The following is a 17,442-nucleotide window of genomic DNA, read 5'->3' as shown; positions in this document are numbered from 1 at the left end:
TGATATAACCCTATTATATTACTCTCTACAAATTCCTACGTATGCAACGTCATTAAAGAAGAAAGAAAGAAATAGTTGACCTGAGTATTTTCCGTAATTAAAAGAATCAAAGAAATAAATAACGTGCAGATTTGGGAATGGATGTTTCCTGCTAAATTTGGCTATATATAGAGAGTCACTTCTTGAACTAATTCACCATCAAATTATTTCCTCTTATACCTCCTGCCATATACCATGGCTTACATCCTTTTGACTGCCCTTTTTCTGATATTAGCAACATTTTTCTTTACAAAGCTTTTAAAGAGCAACTTAAACCTAGGTCTATACAACTCGAAAAGGGAACCAACCTTGCCACCAGTGGAGAAGGCATGGCCACTGGTAGGTGCGATATTTATGTTGATAAAAGATCCTCTTAATCTTATAAAGAAAAACTACCAGAAACATGGAAGCGTGTTCACTATAAAAGTGCTTGGCCAGAATGTCACAATGCTGATTGGGCCTGAGGTATCAAGCCACTTTTATACAGCTCCTGAATCTGAGATTAGCCTAGGGGTGCTCTTGAATAAGCTCGTAGTATCGATGTTTGGACAAAATGTTGCTTACGGAGCGCCGGCAGAAATACGACGACAACAATTCCAGTTCCTAAAGAAAGGGTTGAGCCCACAGAAGCTGCGGTATTATGTCGGTCAGACTTTAGAGGAAGCTCAGGTATATACAGTTTTCTACTTGTATATTAGATGTTATTTATTTTTCTCTCCTCTTTGTTGATGAAACTGGAATAAATTTCTCAGTACTGCCCAATACTAATTCCATATATAAAACTGGCACATGATACTAATTTCTAATTACAACATATTTGATGCAGTAAGCTAGCTAGGTTACTCGTTTGTACATACAACAACGGCAGTTAATACAATTGTCTCTAAAAATGACCAAAATACCCTAACCAGAAAGGCAAGTATGTACCAGTACCTGCGTTCCGCGGGTGAAAAAAAGTAAGCAATATTATTATAATTTATTTGAGTAAAAGAATTAAGATCGTCTCTTTTAAAAAAAAAAAAAAAAAAAAAACATTGGCACTGTATTTTGGTCATTCATTTTTTGCATCAAAAACAATACTTTCAGTCAAAATAATATTAGAAATGTAATTTTTGCTGTCTGCCTTGTTGATGAGTGACACTGCCTGTCTTATTAAATTATTTCCATATTTTTCGGTGTGGAACATGCTGATGACCAGCTGTTCGCATGATGCAACTTTTAGAAATAAAAAAATAATATATATATTTTTTTTCTATCAAAATTAATTTGGTCGTCGTTGCTTTGAGTCTCAAATGGATATCTATCCCATTACAAAATGTTAAGAAAATGCCTTTTTTTAATTGATAATATCAATCTTGTTGGAACCTATATATTATTTTTATAATAAACAAATATCATGGATATAGATGTATAAAAAAGTGCAACAAATTCAACTTTTAGTTGTTTAAATACGGATTACATGAAAATCACCCACCAAAATAATATTTGGTTATATAAATGAATATTTTTTTTAAGGTTAAAGGTCTAGCCTATAACGTTTGTATTAAAATAAATTTAAGAATATTTACAGCTCCTCAATTCCTACTGACCTACTATCCCAAAATTTACATTAGATCAAATATCAATCAATGCAATATCAGCGAATTTATTACATGAATTGTGCCTTGAAAATATATAGTGACGAAATCCACCAAAAAATGGTATTGCTTTAGTTTGGCTTTTTTTTTAACTCTTTTTACTAAACCGTGCAACAGGACCATAGTACAATAAGATTTTGCCTTGACAAATATCAATTGTCAAAACTGAGCATACAGTGTTGTATGTTGGCAACCTCAATTGTGCATGGCATCAAACATTAAGTAAATTCTAGGTCTTAATTTTACTAAATTAGACTCCATTTATCCTCAATTATGTCATTAGGCACTAAATTGCCAGTAAAATTAGAAAAAAAACCAAGAGCAACAGTAATCTCAATTTCTTAATTAGTCGCCTTTCTTCCACTATGCCATCATGCCTTCTGATAACTCAAAAAAAGAAAATACTATATAGTGCATTTATAGGTTCCGTACATACCAATAAACAGTCAAAACCAGTGGGCACCGGTAATAGACCTCATTGGTAGCACTCGACCAACTCAAACAGAGATGTGACTGACGTGGCAGAGCGAGATTAGTTGCAGATGCTCTTCAATGACATGTTTATATTATTTTTTTATAGTAAACCAATTAAACGTGAGCGTGATCTCAGGTTGAGATCAGATGAGCATATCAGAAATCATTTTATTATTGTTGAAATCTAGCTGTAGCATATTTTGGATTGGAAATATAGCATGAGTGAAGCTATGCTATTATGCATAGCGCATCATGGTCCATACTATGGATCAATATTTTCATTTTCAAAGTCCGAACAACCGATCTAAACAGTTCAACATTATCTGCATTTGAACTTTGAGAATGGAGATATTGATCCATAGCATAGTTCAAAAAATCGGCCGATTCAACTCGGAATCGGACGGGACCGGGCCGATTTTTGCCCGATTCTCGGGTTTATGCGTTTTTCTCCAAAAAAATCAGATGAACAGTGACGGAATCGGCCGATTTTCCAATTTTCCCGCCGAGTTACACAGATTCAAGCCGATTTAAAGAAAAAATATTTTCAATCTCACTAACCTGCGCCGATTCAAGGCAGAGGAGAAAGAGGAAATCGGGTCTATGCGATTCTCGGGTCTGTGCACCTGTGCCATTTGAGTGAAAGGCGGAGGAGAAAGGAAATTGCGTGCGCCGATTTCAATTGGAGGTCTCAAATAATTGAGGCTAAATTGAAACAATTAACCGAATTTTCACTCAATTCTCTTCTTTCTAGAGCAAAATTACATTGTTTCGGGATTCAATCCGACCAGTTTTGGATTTTTAGCAACCACAGGACAAATGATTTGGGGAAATCTCGACTAGAACGAAGAAGAAGAAGGTTAAATTCTTATAAAATAGTGAATAGACTTGGTGTATGTATGGTGTACAGCTTTGTTTTAAAGACATCACATAGTTTACGGTAAACCAAGTCCAGATAGTTTATAAAATATGAAGGAGCAGAATACGGGTGCACAAAATGTCACATTCTGCTACTACCAAGTTTTCAAAAAAAAACAAAATGTCACATTCAGTGCTCAATGCTCAATTTTCATTTATACCAAATTTACTATTAATAAATGTTGTCCTATTTAATTCAATATTGATTATATTATTAAATCATTAGTGATTTATTTTACTATTATTTTATTTAAATAAAGTAAATGGTGGATATAATTGTTGACAATAGTAATTTATTTAATTTATTTTTCATTTTTACTTAAGAAAAATAAATATTAATTGTTTATGAAATAAAATATTTCTATAAAGATAAACTAATGAATACAAAAATAAAATATGAAAATGTAAAAGTTCAAATTAAACATTTTATTTGTCTTTTGTGAATCTATCAAGATTTTTTATTATTTTATGAATATTATATTTAATTATTAAATTAGATAAATATTAATTTTATAAGTACTGCACTATAAATTTGATTGTTTCCCTTCCAAATATAATTATTATGAGTTTTGGAGTAGGTTATTTCACAAATTTAGTACAAAACAAGATTTTGCCAAAAAAGTCCGAGTTTCCGATCCGATACCATGGTCAAGTTTCCGATTCCGATTCCGATTGCGATTCCGATTCCGAGTTTTAGAACCATGATCCATAGTACGACTAGTATGCGCTATGCCTATTACCATTCACTCTTATAGAATTCTTACCTTATATTGTTTGTCCTGACGACTAATAATCTATCCATGACTTTTTGTAGGACTACTTATCAAAGTGGCAGGATTGTGGTACTGTAGACTTAATGCACGAGCTTCAATGTCTAGTCACTTTGTCGTGTGCTCGGTGTATGTTCGGATACAATGTCAGAGAAAACCTCAGCGAGGATGTTTCCTCACTCATTTGTGATCTTGGCGGTGGGCTGAGTCCAATTAGCTTATTGTGGCCTAACTTCCCAATTCCTGCTCATTATCGCCGAGATAGGGCCAAAGCCAAGCTAAACGATATTTTTTCGAACATAATAAACTCTCGAAAAAGCTCACTTCGGTCAGAAGAAGATCTTCTCCAAACCTTAATACAATCAGAGTATACAGATGGAAATTATAACACCAATGAGCAAGTTGTAGGTTTATCAACTTCGATTTTGTTAGCCAGCAAGCATAGTGCCGGAATGACGGCAGTGTGGACTGGGGCATACCTTCTTCAAAATAAGGCTTTTTTTCCAAAAGTTTTGGAGGAGCAAAAGGAGTTGCTCCATCGTCACGGGTCAAAGATAGATTTTGATATTCTCGGAGAGATGGATGTGTTGCATCGATGCATCAAAGAAGCTATCAGGCTCGGATCTTCTGCAATCATCACCGCCCGATACTGTCGCAAAGCATTCACTGTAACTACGAAGGAAGGAAAAGAATATTTGATCCCAGAAGGCCACATTGTTGCTACACCTCCCACTATAGCAAATCGCCTCGACTATGTATACAAGGATCTAGAGAGGTATGATCCCGACCGTTACTTGTCTATTGAAGAAAAGGAGATGGCTAGCCAGCCATTTTCTAACTTATCCTTTGGAGGAGGGAGGCATCTATGTCCAGGTGAAGCATTCGCATACATCAACCTGAAGACAATATGGAGTTATCTACTAAGGAATTTTGAGCTTGACCTCGCCTCACCTTTCCCTGAAGGCAAATGGAATGGTAAAGATAAACTCTTAGTTCGTTATAAGAGGAGGCAGCTATCTATCTGATAATTACTGGTATGGAACGTGTGTTTGATAATTTGGATGAGTAATCTATACTCTGTACTATATATATTTTCTTCCGTATTTTTTTCTTTTTATAAGTATTTTCGTAGTTCCTCTGCCATGTCTAATGTAAAATGTATCTTATTATATCAATCATATAATAAATCTATCGAGTTCCTCGGTTTGAGCTATATATATATGAGGAGGGATCAAGTTACAACAATTTTTGAGTTACAACAAGTTATCACAATTATTTTCTACAATTTTAAAGTCCAAATCGTCGATCCAAACGTTAAATGTTATCTCTACAATAAAATGTGCTTGGAGACCAAATTTTATATTTTTTGGAATTTTTTTACTATTTATTAAAATGGGTACAAAAACTAGTCAAATTTAGACCATTGAATTTTGTACCCATCTTAATAAATATTAAAAAATTTCCAAAAAAATGTAAAATTTGGTCTCTAAGCACATTTTGTTGTAGAGATCACATCTAATAGTTTGGATCGACAATTTGGACTTTGAAAATGTAGAAAATGGTTGTGTTAACTTGTTGTAACTTGATCCCTCCTCTATATATATATATATATATAGAGAGAGAGAGAGAGAGAGATGGGCTATGGTGCATTGCAATGCATAGGCATCCTTGTGCATTGGATCATAAATCACCGTTTCAAAGTCCAAATGACCGATTCAAACCATTGATCTTGTTCTTCATATTAATATGTGCTTGGAGACCAAATTTTACATTTTTTGAAATTTGTTTACTATTTATTAAACCACTTTGAAAATCTGAATGCCCCCGTCGCCTACCTTGCATTTTATCCATGGTCATTACATGCCGGATGTGTTTTCTCCTACCACGCCGTATCCAATCTTTGTTTGGCTCAATTTTAGGAGTAGTGGTCGCAAGCCAATCTTCAGGATTGCCATAAGGAACAAACATGGCATTCCAAGTACTCAGAAGGTAGTCCACCCTATACCGGTGGTCAAGAAATAGGTCGGGTGACCAGTTATTACGGCGACAAACAGCTAACACATGAGCGCACGGAATTCCAGTTAATTGGATACCTCTACATGTACATTCTACTGCTCTATTGGGTCCGAATGTCACGATATACTGAAACCTTCTTTGAAGAATGGACATGGTTCCATCCTGCGTTTGGACTATTGAAACATATTCATTTGGACCCGTGACTTCGTACTTACCTTCGCCGTGCGAGTATGGGATGACATCCATTTTTGTAGCTTTCTCCCACCATTTGGCAAGCTTATCCTGTACACGTTTGGAGAAAGGCTTTCCTTCATTGCTTTGCTCCAACGCTGCTTGTCACCGTTGAACAAACCACTTATTACACTTGTAAAATGTCTCCTCCACAAGTGCAGCCACGGGCAACATTCGGTTGTCCTTGAAGACAGCGTTCAGGGACTCGGAGCTATTTGTTGTCATGATACCAAATCAATATCCTCCATCACAGGTTTGGAAAATTTTATCGAAATTTGATTGCTCCATAACATCATTAGGATGTACTTTGCCCACTCTCCTCAGAAAAGCATTACACCTCGGATTTTGCTGCAATAGAACAAAGTCAAATTAGACAAAATACATCTCAAAGAATCAAAAATGATATAAATTAGACAATATTAGACATACCATGGCGAAATCTTCGAACATCTCTTTCAGCCTTCTTGGTTTCTTCTTCCTGGCTCCTAGTTTGAACCTAGTTCTGTACCATGCGTCCTTTCCACACGCCTGGACCAGGTTATCAGCAACGTGTTGGATACAGTACCTGTGCACAAAATTATTACTATCCCATCCGTAGTCAGGTTTCAATGCAGCTTTGATCCCCTTGTGTTGATCTGATATAACACACACGAATCTATTAATACCAATCACATTAAGCCTAAGCCAATGTAAGAAAAAACCTCAATTATCTTCATTCTCCTTATGCACAATTGCAAATGCTAGAGGTAGCAATTGATTGTCGGCATCATAGCCGCAAGCCATCAAAAGCCTTCCCTCATATCGCCCAGAAAGGAAGGCTACATCTATACTGATCAGCGGCCTTAAGTAATTAAATGCGGTGATGCATGGTCCGTAAGCCCATGCCACGGCCACGAATTCCTCAACACCTTTCTTGACCAGTCCTGTATCTTTATCGAAGCTCGGGTTGGTCCGAAATTGGTGCACCGAGCCGTGATTCTTGTCACATATCCCGATAAGCAATAGTTTCATAAAGTTGTACGACTCCTCCCAACTCCCAAATTGCCTGGCTACTGTAAGCTCACTGTTACACTTAGGGGCACCTCTAATTGCTCAAAAACTGAAATTAAATTGCAATTGAAAGTAAATAGATGAGTTTAGAGAAATTTGACACGCGGGATGATAACGGAGTTCGGCAAAACAAAGGCCTACGTCTCCGGGGCTTCGCAACCTTGTGTGGTGCGTCTTTCCATTACCCAATACGAAAGGATTACAACTTGTGAACCGTTGAGCCCTTACACACCAAGCGAGAAGTCAAACGGCCAACTCAAAGAGATGAGAACAAGGTCTCGATTGTCTAGAAACACAAGAGAAACACTCAATAGATCACTCTAACCTAATCTATATCAAGATTAGTGAAGTAGGTTTGAGGTTGCTTGAGGGATTTTGAAGTTTTAAGCTCTCACAGCAATGGAGTAGGCTAAGCTCTCAGAAAATCGCTTTTGAATTAATTAGGGTCGGCTAAAGTATTTGGGAAGAGATCCCAATCAACTATTTATAGTGTCAGCTCAAAAATGAGCTGTTTGACATAAAACGTTACCAACGTTTTATAAAACGTTACAACGTTTAGTTCAAATGCGATTTTAGGGTTTTAATTTTCTGACAGCTTAGCAAAACGTGATAACGTTTGCAAAACGTTATGACGTTTTAACCTGTAAAAACTTGATCAAAATAAAAGTTATTTGAAGCTTAAATATACTTGAAACGTTACAACGTTTCATGTTGGTACAGTATAGCTGTGCTTCAGTAGTTCTGTAGCTATTAAACGTTACAACGTTTGTAAAACGTCACAACGATTGTATAACGTTATAACGTTATAACTTGATTCTTCTTTTGATCAGTTTGTTGTTTCTGACCAATATAAAACGTTACAACGTTTTGAAAACGTTACCAACGTTTTATCCCAGTTTAATCAACCTCACACATACTTTACCAAGTTTCTGATTTTACAATTTGTATTCTTGATAAAAGTCTTCGTGATTTCTTCAGTCCAAGCATATTATACTGCAGTTCTTACTCTTCTTGGACCTACATAATCTCAAAATAGAAGAAATCGTAAAATTCAATAATTGTATGTTTTTGCAAATTAGTCAAATAGACATAAAAGATTATTATACGAACAACACTCACGACCTCTCCAAACTTTGCTGTACTTCGGGGTTATACTGCCAAACCTAACCCTTACGCAGTTTGCCACACTCCGGATGCTCATAGTGGAGTCTTCCTTAATGCTAGGCCCGATGATATCTGCGATGATTGATGCCGTCAGTTGTGCATGGTCAGTCCTGGTGTACTCAGATGTGCATGTGTGAGGCGTGTCTTGCTCAGTTATCTTCCATGTATCTCCTTGATTTGTTGCTTTTGCCTTCAGTTTAAAACGACAACCCGGAGTGCTGGATCTAATTTCCAGCTGAGATGTGTCACTTCTCTTCGTATATATCTCTTGGTTCTTGTCGACATGGTACTCTCTGATTTTTTTCGTCAGTTGCTTTTTGTTTGTGAAGTATTGGACTTTTGCTAGCTCACTCTTGTATTCAATCCGATAACCATAGTAAGAAACATCTGTTTCTCGAAAAACAGATGTGTCATTGAAGTTTACGAACGGGTGAGTCTCAGAACGGCCACTTAACGGCATATCTCTATTTTGCCTCACAGTGGGCTGTGTGTATTCTTCATCTTCCTCATCTTCCTCATCATCCAAGTCTCCTTCCCCCCATTCATCCCCAGTTTGCAGATTCTCATCCGGTACCTCGTTCATAAATTCAAATTTCGACTCCGTTGGATCTTCCTGTACTCGTGGCGGTCTGGGGTGAGGATTTGGTTCAGGTCCAGGTAAGGATGGAGAACCTACAGATATAAGTGGAATAAATGGTGGACATTGTGGTCGGGGTTGGATAAAAGGTGGAGATTGAGGTGAATTACTGTATATTTCTGGTTCTGGTTCTGGTTCTAGTACTGGCATTGGTCCGGGTATGAATAGAGGAGTGTGTGGTTCATAATTTGGTTGATAATTTTCTGCAGCAAAATTTTGGGCTGAACATCTAGCTCCTAACTCTCTATGAATTCTGCATGCAAAAACTTCCACTAGAGGATCACCAGACCTCAGAACCTTGGCCTCTGAATGCTCCTCCATCTTCCAATGTGATTCTGACATACTTTCCTGCTAGGAGCATTCGGGCATGTATTTCTAAATTCCAGTGATTCTTATTGTAGCCGCTCGCTTCATAAATAAGCGATTGCAACACCTCTAATGAGAAATTTTCTTCAACCCAATACGTATTTACTGCAGGTTTGGAGTAACGTACCCTATACTGGTCATTTATGAACTTCTCTTCAAAATGTACTGAAATTCCAATAGACATGGTCAATGAACTACATTCATAAATGTCAAATATTTGGTCATTTTACTAATTTCAATTGTCAACAGTTGAGAACAGTATATATGAACAGTGAACGAACAGTAGGTGAATAGTACGTGAACAGTAAATACGTATACGTATATGTATATGAACAGTGCATGAAGAGAAAATACATAAACACATAAATAGTAAATACGTATATGTATATGAACAATGCATACCTGATTTACCTGCTGAACAAATACGTCTCCCTCTCTTTCCTTTCTCTCTTTCTCCTTCTCTTCCTCTCTTCTTCTCTTTCCTCTCTTTCTCCTTCTCCTTCTCTCTCTGACTTCTCTCTGATCTGAATCATATTTATAACAAAAAATTGTGTCAAAAAAAAAAATAAATAAATAAAAGGGTCGAGGCGCGGATAATATCCGCGGGGGGAATTAAAACTCGGGAGCACAGATATTATCTGCGGGGGAAAATTTAAATTAGGGAGCGCGGATAATATCCGCAGGGGTTATTTTTGGAATTTCAAGCTAAGGTGGTTATTTTTAATAATTTTATTTAATATCTGAATATTTTTTTAAAAATCGGGAGTTACACTGATTTTTTTGACACATCTTGACACTGTTTTTGCTCCGTCGGATCTGCTTTGAAAATCGCATGGATCATCAGCGCAAATTTTCGCTAGAATCATCGTCCATTCGCTGGAGGTGTCCAGTAGTGTCCCTCCCCTCTCTCCAAGCGAATTCATTTGTTTCCTCCGCTCACCTCTCTCTCTCTCTCTCTCTCTCTCTCTCTGACGCAATGACCCTCGCTAAAGTAAAACCCTACTCTCCGATTCTTCTCCCCCTCCACCCCATCCACGGCCCTCCAAACCGCGTCTCTGTACTATCTCGCTCAACACCAAATCGCCTCTCTCGTGCGCAAAGAGTGGAGATCCGACTCTGCTCTGCGATCCTCCTGCTCAGACTCTTTGCTCAAAGAGTGGAGATCCTCCTGCCCCGATTCTGCTAACCTAGTTGTATACTGTTAATCTCGTTTTTAGAACTTGATATTCTGCTAACTTAGTTGTCATACTTAACTATTAACCTAGTTCTATCCAAATGGTTTCAGAATCTAAGAGGGCTGGAATTGAGTAATTTGGTTGAATTAGAGGAATGGAGAAGGCTCGACTTAGCCACGTGGCCAAAACTTAGAAAGTTGATTCTATCAGGGTGTACCTAATTGGAAAACCTGCCTGAGAGTCTAGAAGAATTGCAACTGGTAGAAATGAGGATTTACAATATAAATACATTAATCATGGAAATTAGAAACCAACAAGGGGAGAACTTTGAGAAGATAAAGGATGTAAAAGAAATTAAAACCAGACTCGACCTAGCATGAGCTGCCCCGGTTTGCCGTGATGAATATTAAACATTCATGACGTATAATACAGTTGCAGATGGCCCAGCAGCTGCTTTCAGTGGAGCCAAAAGAGAACAGAAAAATCAGAGCAGAATCTAGATGTTGAGTAATGGCCTATTTGAAGTTTTATTCTTACTTTTTTTCAATTGTAAAATTTTGAAAGTGAATGTAATGAAATGATTCATACATAGCCATGGGTAGTTTATCGCATGGTTATGTTATGCTCATGTACAACTTGTTCAAAGAAAAGGAAGAATTAATTGTCAAATTTAACCATGGGTGTATTTGAATACTTTATTGTCAGATTTCAGAATTTATGTTTGTCAGATATTTTATTCTTGCTAGATATATGGAGAGATTTGTGACATTTAGACCTCTTAATTAAAACTAATGTACTGGTACAATGGTCTTTTGCTCAAAAATTATTAGAATGCATGATACAGGTCTTCAAAATTACTAGCTCACTGTGATTTCAGTTAGATATTGTTAGTGTCATTTCACGTATAATGTTTAGCTGCACTTAAATTCGATTATATATCTAGTTGCACTTAAATTCAATTAGAAATCGATGAAACATGCTTGAAATATGCTTTGGTGCCATATATACCATATACAGTGAAGTATGCATGATAGAACTATGTTTCATTGAGCTTACTGACAATGTAAGATGTAAAAATTGCAATTATCATATATTCCGTTTTATTTCATTTACTAAATCAAGTTAATTACACCAAACATCTATACTAGAGAATCTTACATTCATTTGCAAAAAACATCACTACAGAGATTCAACGACCTTTTTATATACATTGCAATTACAAAAGACAACACCATTTATAAAAAATAAAAAAAATTATCACGCGGCCTCTTAAGTGGACCAGAAAATGGCAACAGCTGGTGCATGAAAGCATGTGCGTCGTCCATTCTCGCATCAGCACGGTGTAGCTATCACTCTACAAATTTTTATTGTTGAAAACTTCTTGAGTCTTTAAACTATTAATCATCTATGGACAGAGAAATAAATAGAAATTTTTTCTGGTAAATAGCAAGATTAAAGAGTAAATGCTTGTACTGTTAATTGTCCCCTTATAGGCTTCAGTAAAAAGGAAATTGGCAAAATAAAGGTTGTAAATCAGTGTGCAAAAAATAAATTGAAATTATTTGGCATTAAAATCATGATCAGGAGAGATATATATATATTTTTTTTAAGTTTATGTCACAAGTCACAAATTATTCTAGAAGTGCAGCTTAACCACATAAGTTGCAAACTTTCCATGATTATTTGAGAAAGACTGCATACCAGCAAATCAGACTCATTTTTAGTTACCTTGTAATGAGCATCTTTTTATTTTATTGCCAATCAAATTACAATATTTTATCTGATTAACTATGATCCCACCCACAAATACTGAAAAATAGAAGAAAAAAATATATACCTGTAGCTTTTCAATTAAAGAGATACTGGCAGTTTTTCAATATTTAATCTGATTTAAGTTTAATTTAGCTATGTTTGAGTGTGTTTGAATTCAAGCATATATACACAGTACCTACTCAATTTCAGCCTAGTAAGAGTAAACCTTGAAATTTGAGTACTTGTCTGTGTGAAAATTGCATCCCCAATTTCTCAAATAAACCCCAGAAAAGAAAAAAATTAGTATACTAAAATTTTTGTCACCTGAGGAGGTCAGAGAGAAAAGAGCGGAGAGGAGATCAGAGAGAAGAGAGAGATTTCATGACGGGGGTGCGCAGCGCCAAACTTTTCGCGTCAGATAGAGAACAGGGCCCGAGGGTTCGTTGCTAGGCCATTTTAGCGTGAGAGAGAGAAGGGATTTGTGGTTTTATTAACTGGTCCAGTTGAACTTTAGCGCAACGAAATTTAGAGCGACAGCCCCAAAATAAAATTTGATCCAGACCGTTGATTGGTGTGAAGATGTGAGGTCTAAATAGAGTGTAAAGATGTGTCATCAATTTTTGGTGTAAGTGGATCCCTCCTCTCTCTAGAGAGAGAGAGAGATTGACTAATTTTAAAATGTTTATTCCTAGACCATGGAACAAATATTTCGATTTTTATATTTTCAAAGTCCAAACAGTTGATTCAAATCATTCAACATTCAATCCCGATTTTTTTATTAATATCCAAAAAAACAAATAAAATTTAAAAAAATATACAAATTCCGAATAAATTTCAAAAAATACCCAAACCGGTTATCCAATAACCGAATTTGGGACAAATGTCCGGTTAACGGATTCCCGGACTCAAAAAATAAATCTGGTTAACCGTTAACCGGAAAGTTATATTTTTATTTTTTTTTTTTAAATAAAAAATCCGGTTAATAGTTAACCGGACTCATTTTTTTTTTTAAAGTTTTTTTTTTTTAAACCGAAACTTTTTTTTTATTTTTTGTATTGAAATATTAGAAATGTTGAATATATTTCTTTAAAAATAGATGGAATACAATATAATTTGATTTATTAGAAAGACTGCAACAAATAACCCGGATCAATATTTTTCAGGCCGAATTTTTCGCGGCTGTAAGAAAAATTAATATATTTCTTTATGTGTTATTGGAAAAAAAATAAAAATACTTAGATTCTGAGTTATTGATCCCGGTTCAAAAGTCACTTCTATGTAATCCAGAAAATATTGTGATCCTTCTAGGACATTTAATTTATAAAAAGTTGTATCTATTTTAATAATTCTTTTTAATAACAATAATTAAATAACTTAAATTTTTGTTTTTTTTCAAAAATAGATACAACTTTTCATAAATTAAATGTCCTAGAATGATCACAATATTTTCTGGATTACATAGAAGTGACTTTTGAACCGGGATCAATAACTCAAAATCTAAGCATTTTTATTTTTTTCCAATAACACATAAAGAAATATATTAATATTTCTTACAGCCGCGAAAAATCAGGCCTGAAAAATATTGATCCGGGTTATTTGTTGCAGTCTTTCTAATAAATCAAATTATATTGTATTCCATCTATTTTTAAAGAAATATATTCAACATTTCTAATATTTCAATACAAAAAATAAAAATTTCTGTTTTAAAAAAAACACAACTTAAAAAAAAAATATGAGTTTGGTTAACCATTAACCGGATTTTTTAACCGTTAACCGGAAAGTTATATTTTTTTTTAAAAAAATAAAAAATCCGGTTAATGGTTAACCGGACTCATATATATATATATATATATATATATATATATATATATATATATATATATATATATATATTTTTATAAGTTGTGTTCTTTTTTTAAAAAAACAGAAATTTTTTTTATTTTTTATTCTTTGTATTGAAATATTAGAAATGTTGAATATATTTCTTTAAAAATTGATGGAATACAATATAATTTGATTTATTAGAAAGATTGCAACAAATAACCCGGATCAATATTTTTTAGACCGGATTTTTCGCAGTTGTAAGAAAAAATAATATATTTCTTTATGTGTTATTGGAAAAAAAAATAAAAATGCTTAGATTCTGAGTTATTGATCCTGGTTCAAAAGTCACTTCTATGTAATCCAGAAAATATTGTGATCCTTCTAGGACATTTAATTTATAAAAATTTGTATCTATTTTAATAATTCTTTTTTAATAACAATAATTAAATAACTTAAAGTTTTTGTTTTTTTTTTCAAAAATAGATACAACTTTTCATAAATTAAATGTCCTAGAAAGATCACAATATTTTCTGGATTACATAGAAGTGACTTTTGAACCTGGATCAATAACTCAGAATCTAAGCATTTTTATTTTTTTTCCAATAACACATAAAGAAATATATTAATTTTCTTACAGCAACGAAAAATCCGGCCTGAAAAATATTGATCCGGGTTATTTGTTGCAGTCTTTCTAATAAATCAAATTATATTGTATTCCATCTATTTTTAAAGAAATATATTCAATATTTATAATATTTCAATACAAAAAAAAAATTCTATTTAAAAAAAAAAATATGTGTCCGGTTAACCATTAACCGGATTTTTTATTTTTAAAAAAAAATATATATATATATATAAATTTCCCGTTAACGGTTAACCGGATTTATTTTTTGAGTCCGAAAATCCGTTAACCGGACATTTGTCCCAAATTCGGTTATTGGATAACCGGTTTGGGTATTTTTTGAAATTTATTCGGGATTTGTATATTTTTTTTAATTTTATTTGTTTTTTGGATATTAATAAAAAAATCAGCATTCAATCTATCTAAAAATATATTTGGAGATCAAATTATATATTTTTTGGATTTTTTTTTACTATTTATTAAGTCAATTTTAAAATCGTTGTTTTCAGTGATCCATAAATTTTTCACTGTTCATCAATACTAGTGATTTTAAAACTGGCTTAATAAATAGTTAAATAATTCCAAAAAATGCAAAATTTGATCTCCAAGCATGTTTTAATTACTACTACAAAAAAAAATCCTTTTATATTGGTTGAAATCGCGTTCCGCCATCGGGGTTTGATCTGATGCATATCGTGTTAGTTTGTAATAATCTAGAAGTCAATAATACGATAAATTATCATAAAGCTTTGTTCATGAATTGAATGTTTATTTATATATCATTTTGTTGCCTTGAGTATTATTGAATTTATGAATCATTTCGAGTTCATGACTGAAATTGTGAAACTCCATAATATAGATAATATATACTCTTAAAAGTCACTGACCAAGGTAATTAGCAGGAACACTAATTACTGCGATAAGGTTAGTATGTGGATTAAAAGATGGTTAAGTTTTACAAACCACCTGACACGAGATGTCATTTTAATCACATAGATACATGTTCTAGGAACATGGTATTTGACAGATCCCGAATGAAACATTAAATAGAATTGTGTTCGTGTCATTTATGTTTTCATTCAGTGTCACGTTCTACAGTATGAGGTATTTATCGTTCCCACTGAGAAATAGGTATGTGTGATTGTTATCTACCGCTGTCCGTAAAAAGCAGTCATAACGGTAGCTTTTCCATATGTATAGCTTGGCTGAGGAAGTGATAGTTTACCAAGAATACTATTTTTCCCTCGTATCTCTATACGAGCTATAGCATCACTGGGCCCCTTGGTAGAGTTAGATTATCTGCTAGCAGTATAATTACAAGAGTAATTATATTTGATAATCTGCTCAAGATCAAGAAAAGATTCAGTTAGCAAGGATGACACACATCTACCTTGAAACTGATCTGATAGCTATGAGACAGAAGAACAGACACAAGTAAATTGTTTACTGGATCGTGATATTGTACAGTACAGCATCATCTGTGTAATTGGATGGTCATGATGTGTTGCCAGATGCCACCCATGATTATAGAAGTTAAAACAGTTTTAACTCTATTTACCAACATAACACAGATCCTATTGGGTCACACCATATAGGAGTTAATCGGAGAATCTTATTGTGATTGATTATAAATTGGTTATGATCAATAGTAAGATGGTTATAATTAATTATACGTGTTATAATTAAATTATAAATGTTATGTAAAAATAACAAGCAAAAACATTGGTTAATTTATAAACGTGTGTGACACGTTGTATAAAAGTTAACCGGTTAATTTATAAATGTGCAGGACACGTTGTATAAATTACCGAAACAACAACCGCAAGAAAAGTATATATAATTGTTCAGAATAATTATACGAATATTATTTGTATTCGGGCCGAGGGCATTCGGGTCTTTTCAGATTCGTCCTTATCCGCATGACATGTCATCGATCCTATCCAGATGACACGTCATCGATACCGAAACAAACAACCGCAGAAAAATATATATAATTGTTCAGAATAATTATATGAACATTATTTGTGTTCGGGCCGAGGGCATTTGGGTCTTTTCAGATTCGTGCTTATCCGCATGACGTGTCATCGATCCTATCCAGATGACACGTCATCGATCTTATCCACATGTCATCATCCTTATCCATTCGATGGCATATCTTGTAAATAGGCCGAACTTGGAGGGCATTTTGGTCTTTTGGCAACCGACCCTAAACCCTATAAATAGGGGTGGAGGGGTAGAGAGAAAAATCACTAATTCACTTGTATCGTTTCGTGCAGAATCGAATCAGTATTTTCTCTCTTTCTCGGTTTCTCTCCCAAATAGTGTTTCGGTTGAGAAAAGAAAGTTATACGTAGTTGACGTATAATCTTGCGGGTTGTTGTGGAGAATATTTACGGGATCGATGAATAGTGTTTTACCGAATTTAGCGGTATGTCAGTTTTGCATATTGATGAAACTGAGCAACTGAAAATTTGTGTTTACGGGTTTTCATCTTTTCCCCGTGAATAGTGTTTTTGCAGAATTCCGCGGTTTACGGTATTTCTGGCAGAAGAAATAAACCGCTCTCTGGTTAGTCCTGGTGGATAACCGATAGAGGTATCACACGTGTGATACTCCGAGTCGATTCCTTCCCTGGTGAGGCTCTACTCGCTCGGTCTGCATTCCAACTGTGATTTGGAAACAAGGTATAAATATGTTATATTAATCTATTTAATTTGTAAGTAGATTAAAGTTTTAGAAATCAATCATGGAGTAGATCTGTAAAAGGATT

The 17,442-nt window shown here is 34.5% G+C and overlaps 3 protein-coding genes across 5 annotated transcripts; 1 reads left to right on the top strand and 2 right to left on the bottom strand.

Annotated features, from left to right (window-relative positions):
* Positions 1-200: 200 nt before the first annotated feature.
* On the top strand, positions 201-5,034 carry LOC144545119 (obtusifoliol 14-alpha demethylase-like). Its single transcript, XM_078293700.1, has 2 exons — positions 201-708; positions 3,880-5,034. Exons 1-2 carry the CDS (start codon positions 235-237, stop codon positions 4,858-4,860), a joined length of 1,455 nt encoding a protein of 484 aa, XP_078149826.1. The 5' UTR covers positions 201-234; the 3' UTR covers positions 4,861-5,034.
* A 1,750-nt stretch (positions 5,035-6,784) lies between these two features.
* LOC144544795 (uncharacterized) lies at positions 6,785-7,314 on the bottom strand. The gene is made up of 2 exons (XM_078293347.1): positions 7,293-7,314; positions 6,785-7,164 (listed from the first exon to the last, which is right to left on the bottom strand). The coding sequence occupies exons 1-2, from the start codon at positions 7,312-7,314 to the stop codon at positions 6,785-6,787; spliced, it is 402 nt and encodes a 133-aa protein (XP_078149473.1).
* Positions 7,315-7,712: 398 nt separating this feature from the next.
* On the bottom strand, positions 7,713-12,709 carry LOC144545238 (uncharacterized). Of its 3 annotated transcripts, XM_078293825.1 has the most exons (3): positions 12,551-12,709; positions 9,702-9,823; positions 7,713-9,464 (listed from the first exon to the last, which is right to left on the bottom strand). In XM_078293825.1, exon 3 carries the CDS (start codon positions 9,273-9,275, stop codon positions 8,208-8,210), a length of 1,068 nt encoding a protein of 355 aa, XP_078149951.1. In that variant the 5' UTR covers positions 9,276-9,464; positions 9,702-9,823; positions 12,551-12,709; the 3' UTR covers positions 7,713-8,207. The 3 variants fall into 3 exon arrangements, 1 of the variants encoding a protein (XP_078149951.1); XR_013508440.1 differs by lacking the exons at positions 7,713-9,464; positions 9,702-9,823 and adding an exon at positions 11,566-11,879; XR_013508439.1 differs by lacking the exons at positions 7,713-9,464; positions 9,702-9,823 and adding an exon at positions 11,566-11,828.
* Between the last annotated feature and the right edge of the window lie 4,733 nt (positions 12,710-17,442).

Source organism: Carex rostrata, chromosome 27 (genome assembly GCF_964058835.1).
Source record: "Carex rostrata chromosome 27, lpCarRost1.2, whole genome shotgun sequence".
Taxonomy (NCBI): domain Eukaryota; kingdom Viridiplantae; phylum Streptophyta; class Magnoliopsida; order Poales; family Cyperaceae; genus Carex; species Carex rostrata.
The sequence above is the reverse complement of the archived record's forward strand: the minus strand, read 5'-3'. Positions and strand labels throughout refer to the sequence as shown.

Excerpts from the sequence above, each read along its gene's own strand:
- LOC144545119 (XM_078293700.1), top strand. The coding sequence starts at position 235 with ATGGCTTACATCCTTTTGACTGCCCTTTTTCTGATATTAGCAACATTT. Across the intron at positions 709-3,879 it reads AGACTTTAGAGGAAGCTCAG|GACTACTTATCAAAGTGGCA; the intron begins GTATATACAGTT and ends GACTTTTTGTAG.
- LOC144544795 (XM_078293347.1), bottom strand. The coding sequence starts at position 7,314 with ATGGAAAGACGCACCACACAAG. Across the intron at positions 7,165-7,292 it reads GGAAAGACGCACCACACAAG|GTGCCCCTAAGTGTAACAGT; the intron begins GTTGCGAAGCCC and ends GAGCAATTAGAG.
- LOC144545238 (XM_078293825.1), bottom strand. The coding sequence starts at position 9,275 with ATGTCAGAATCACATTGGAAGATGGAGGAGCATTCAGAGGCCAAGGTT.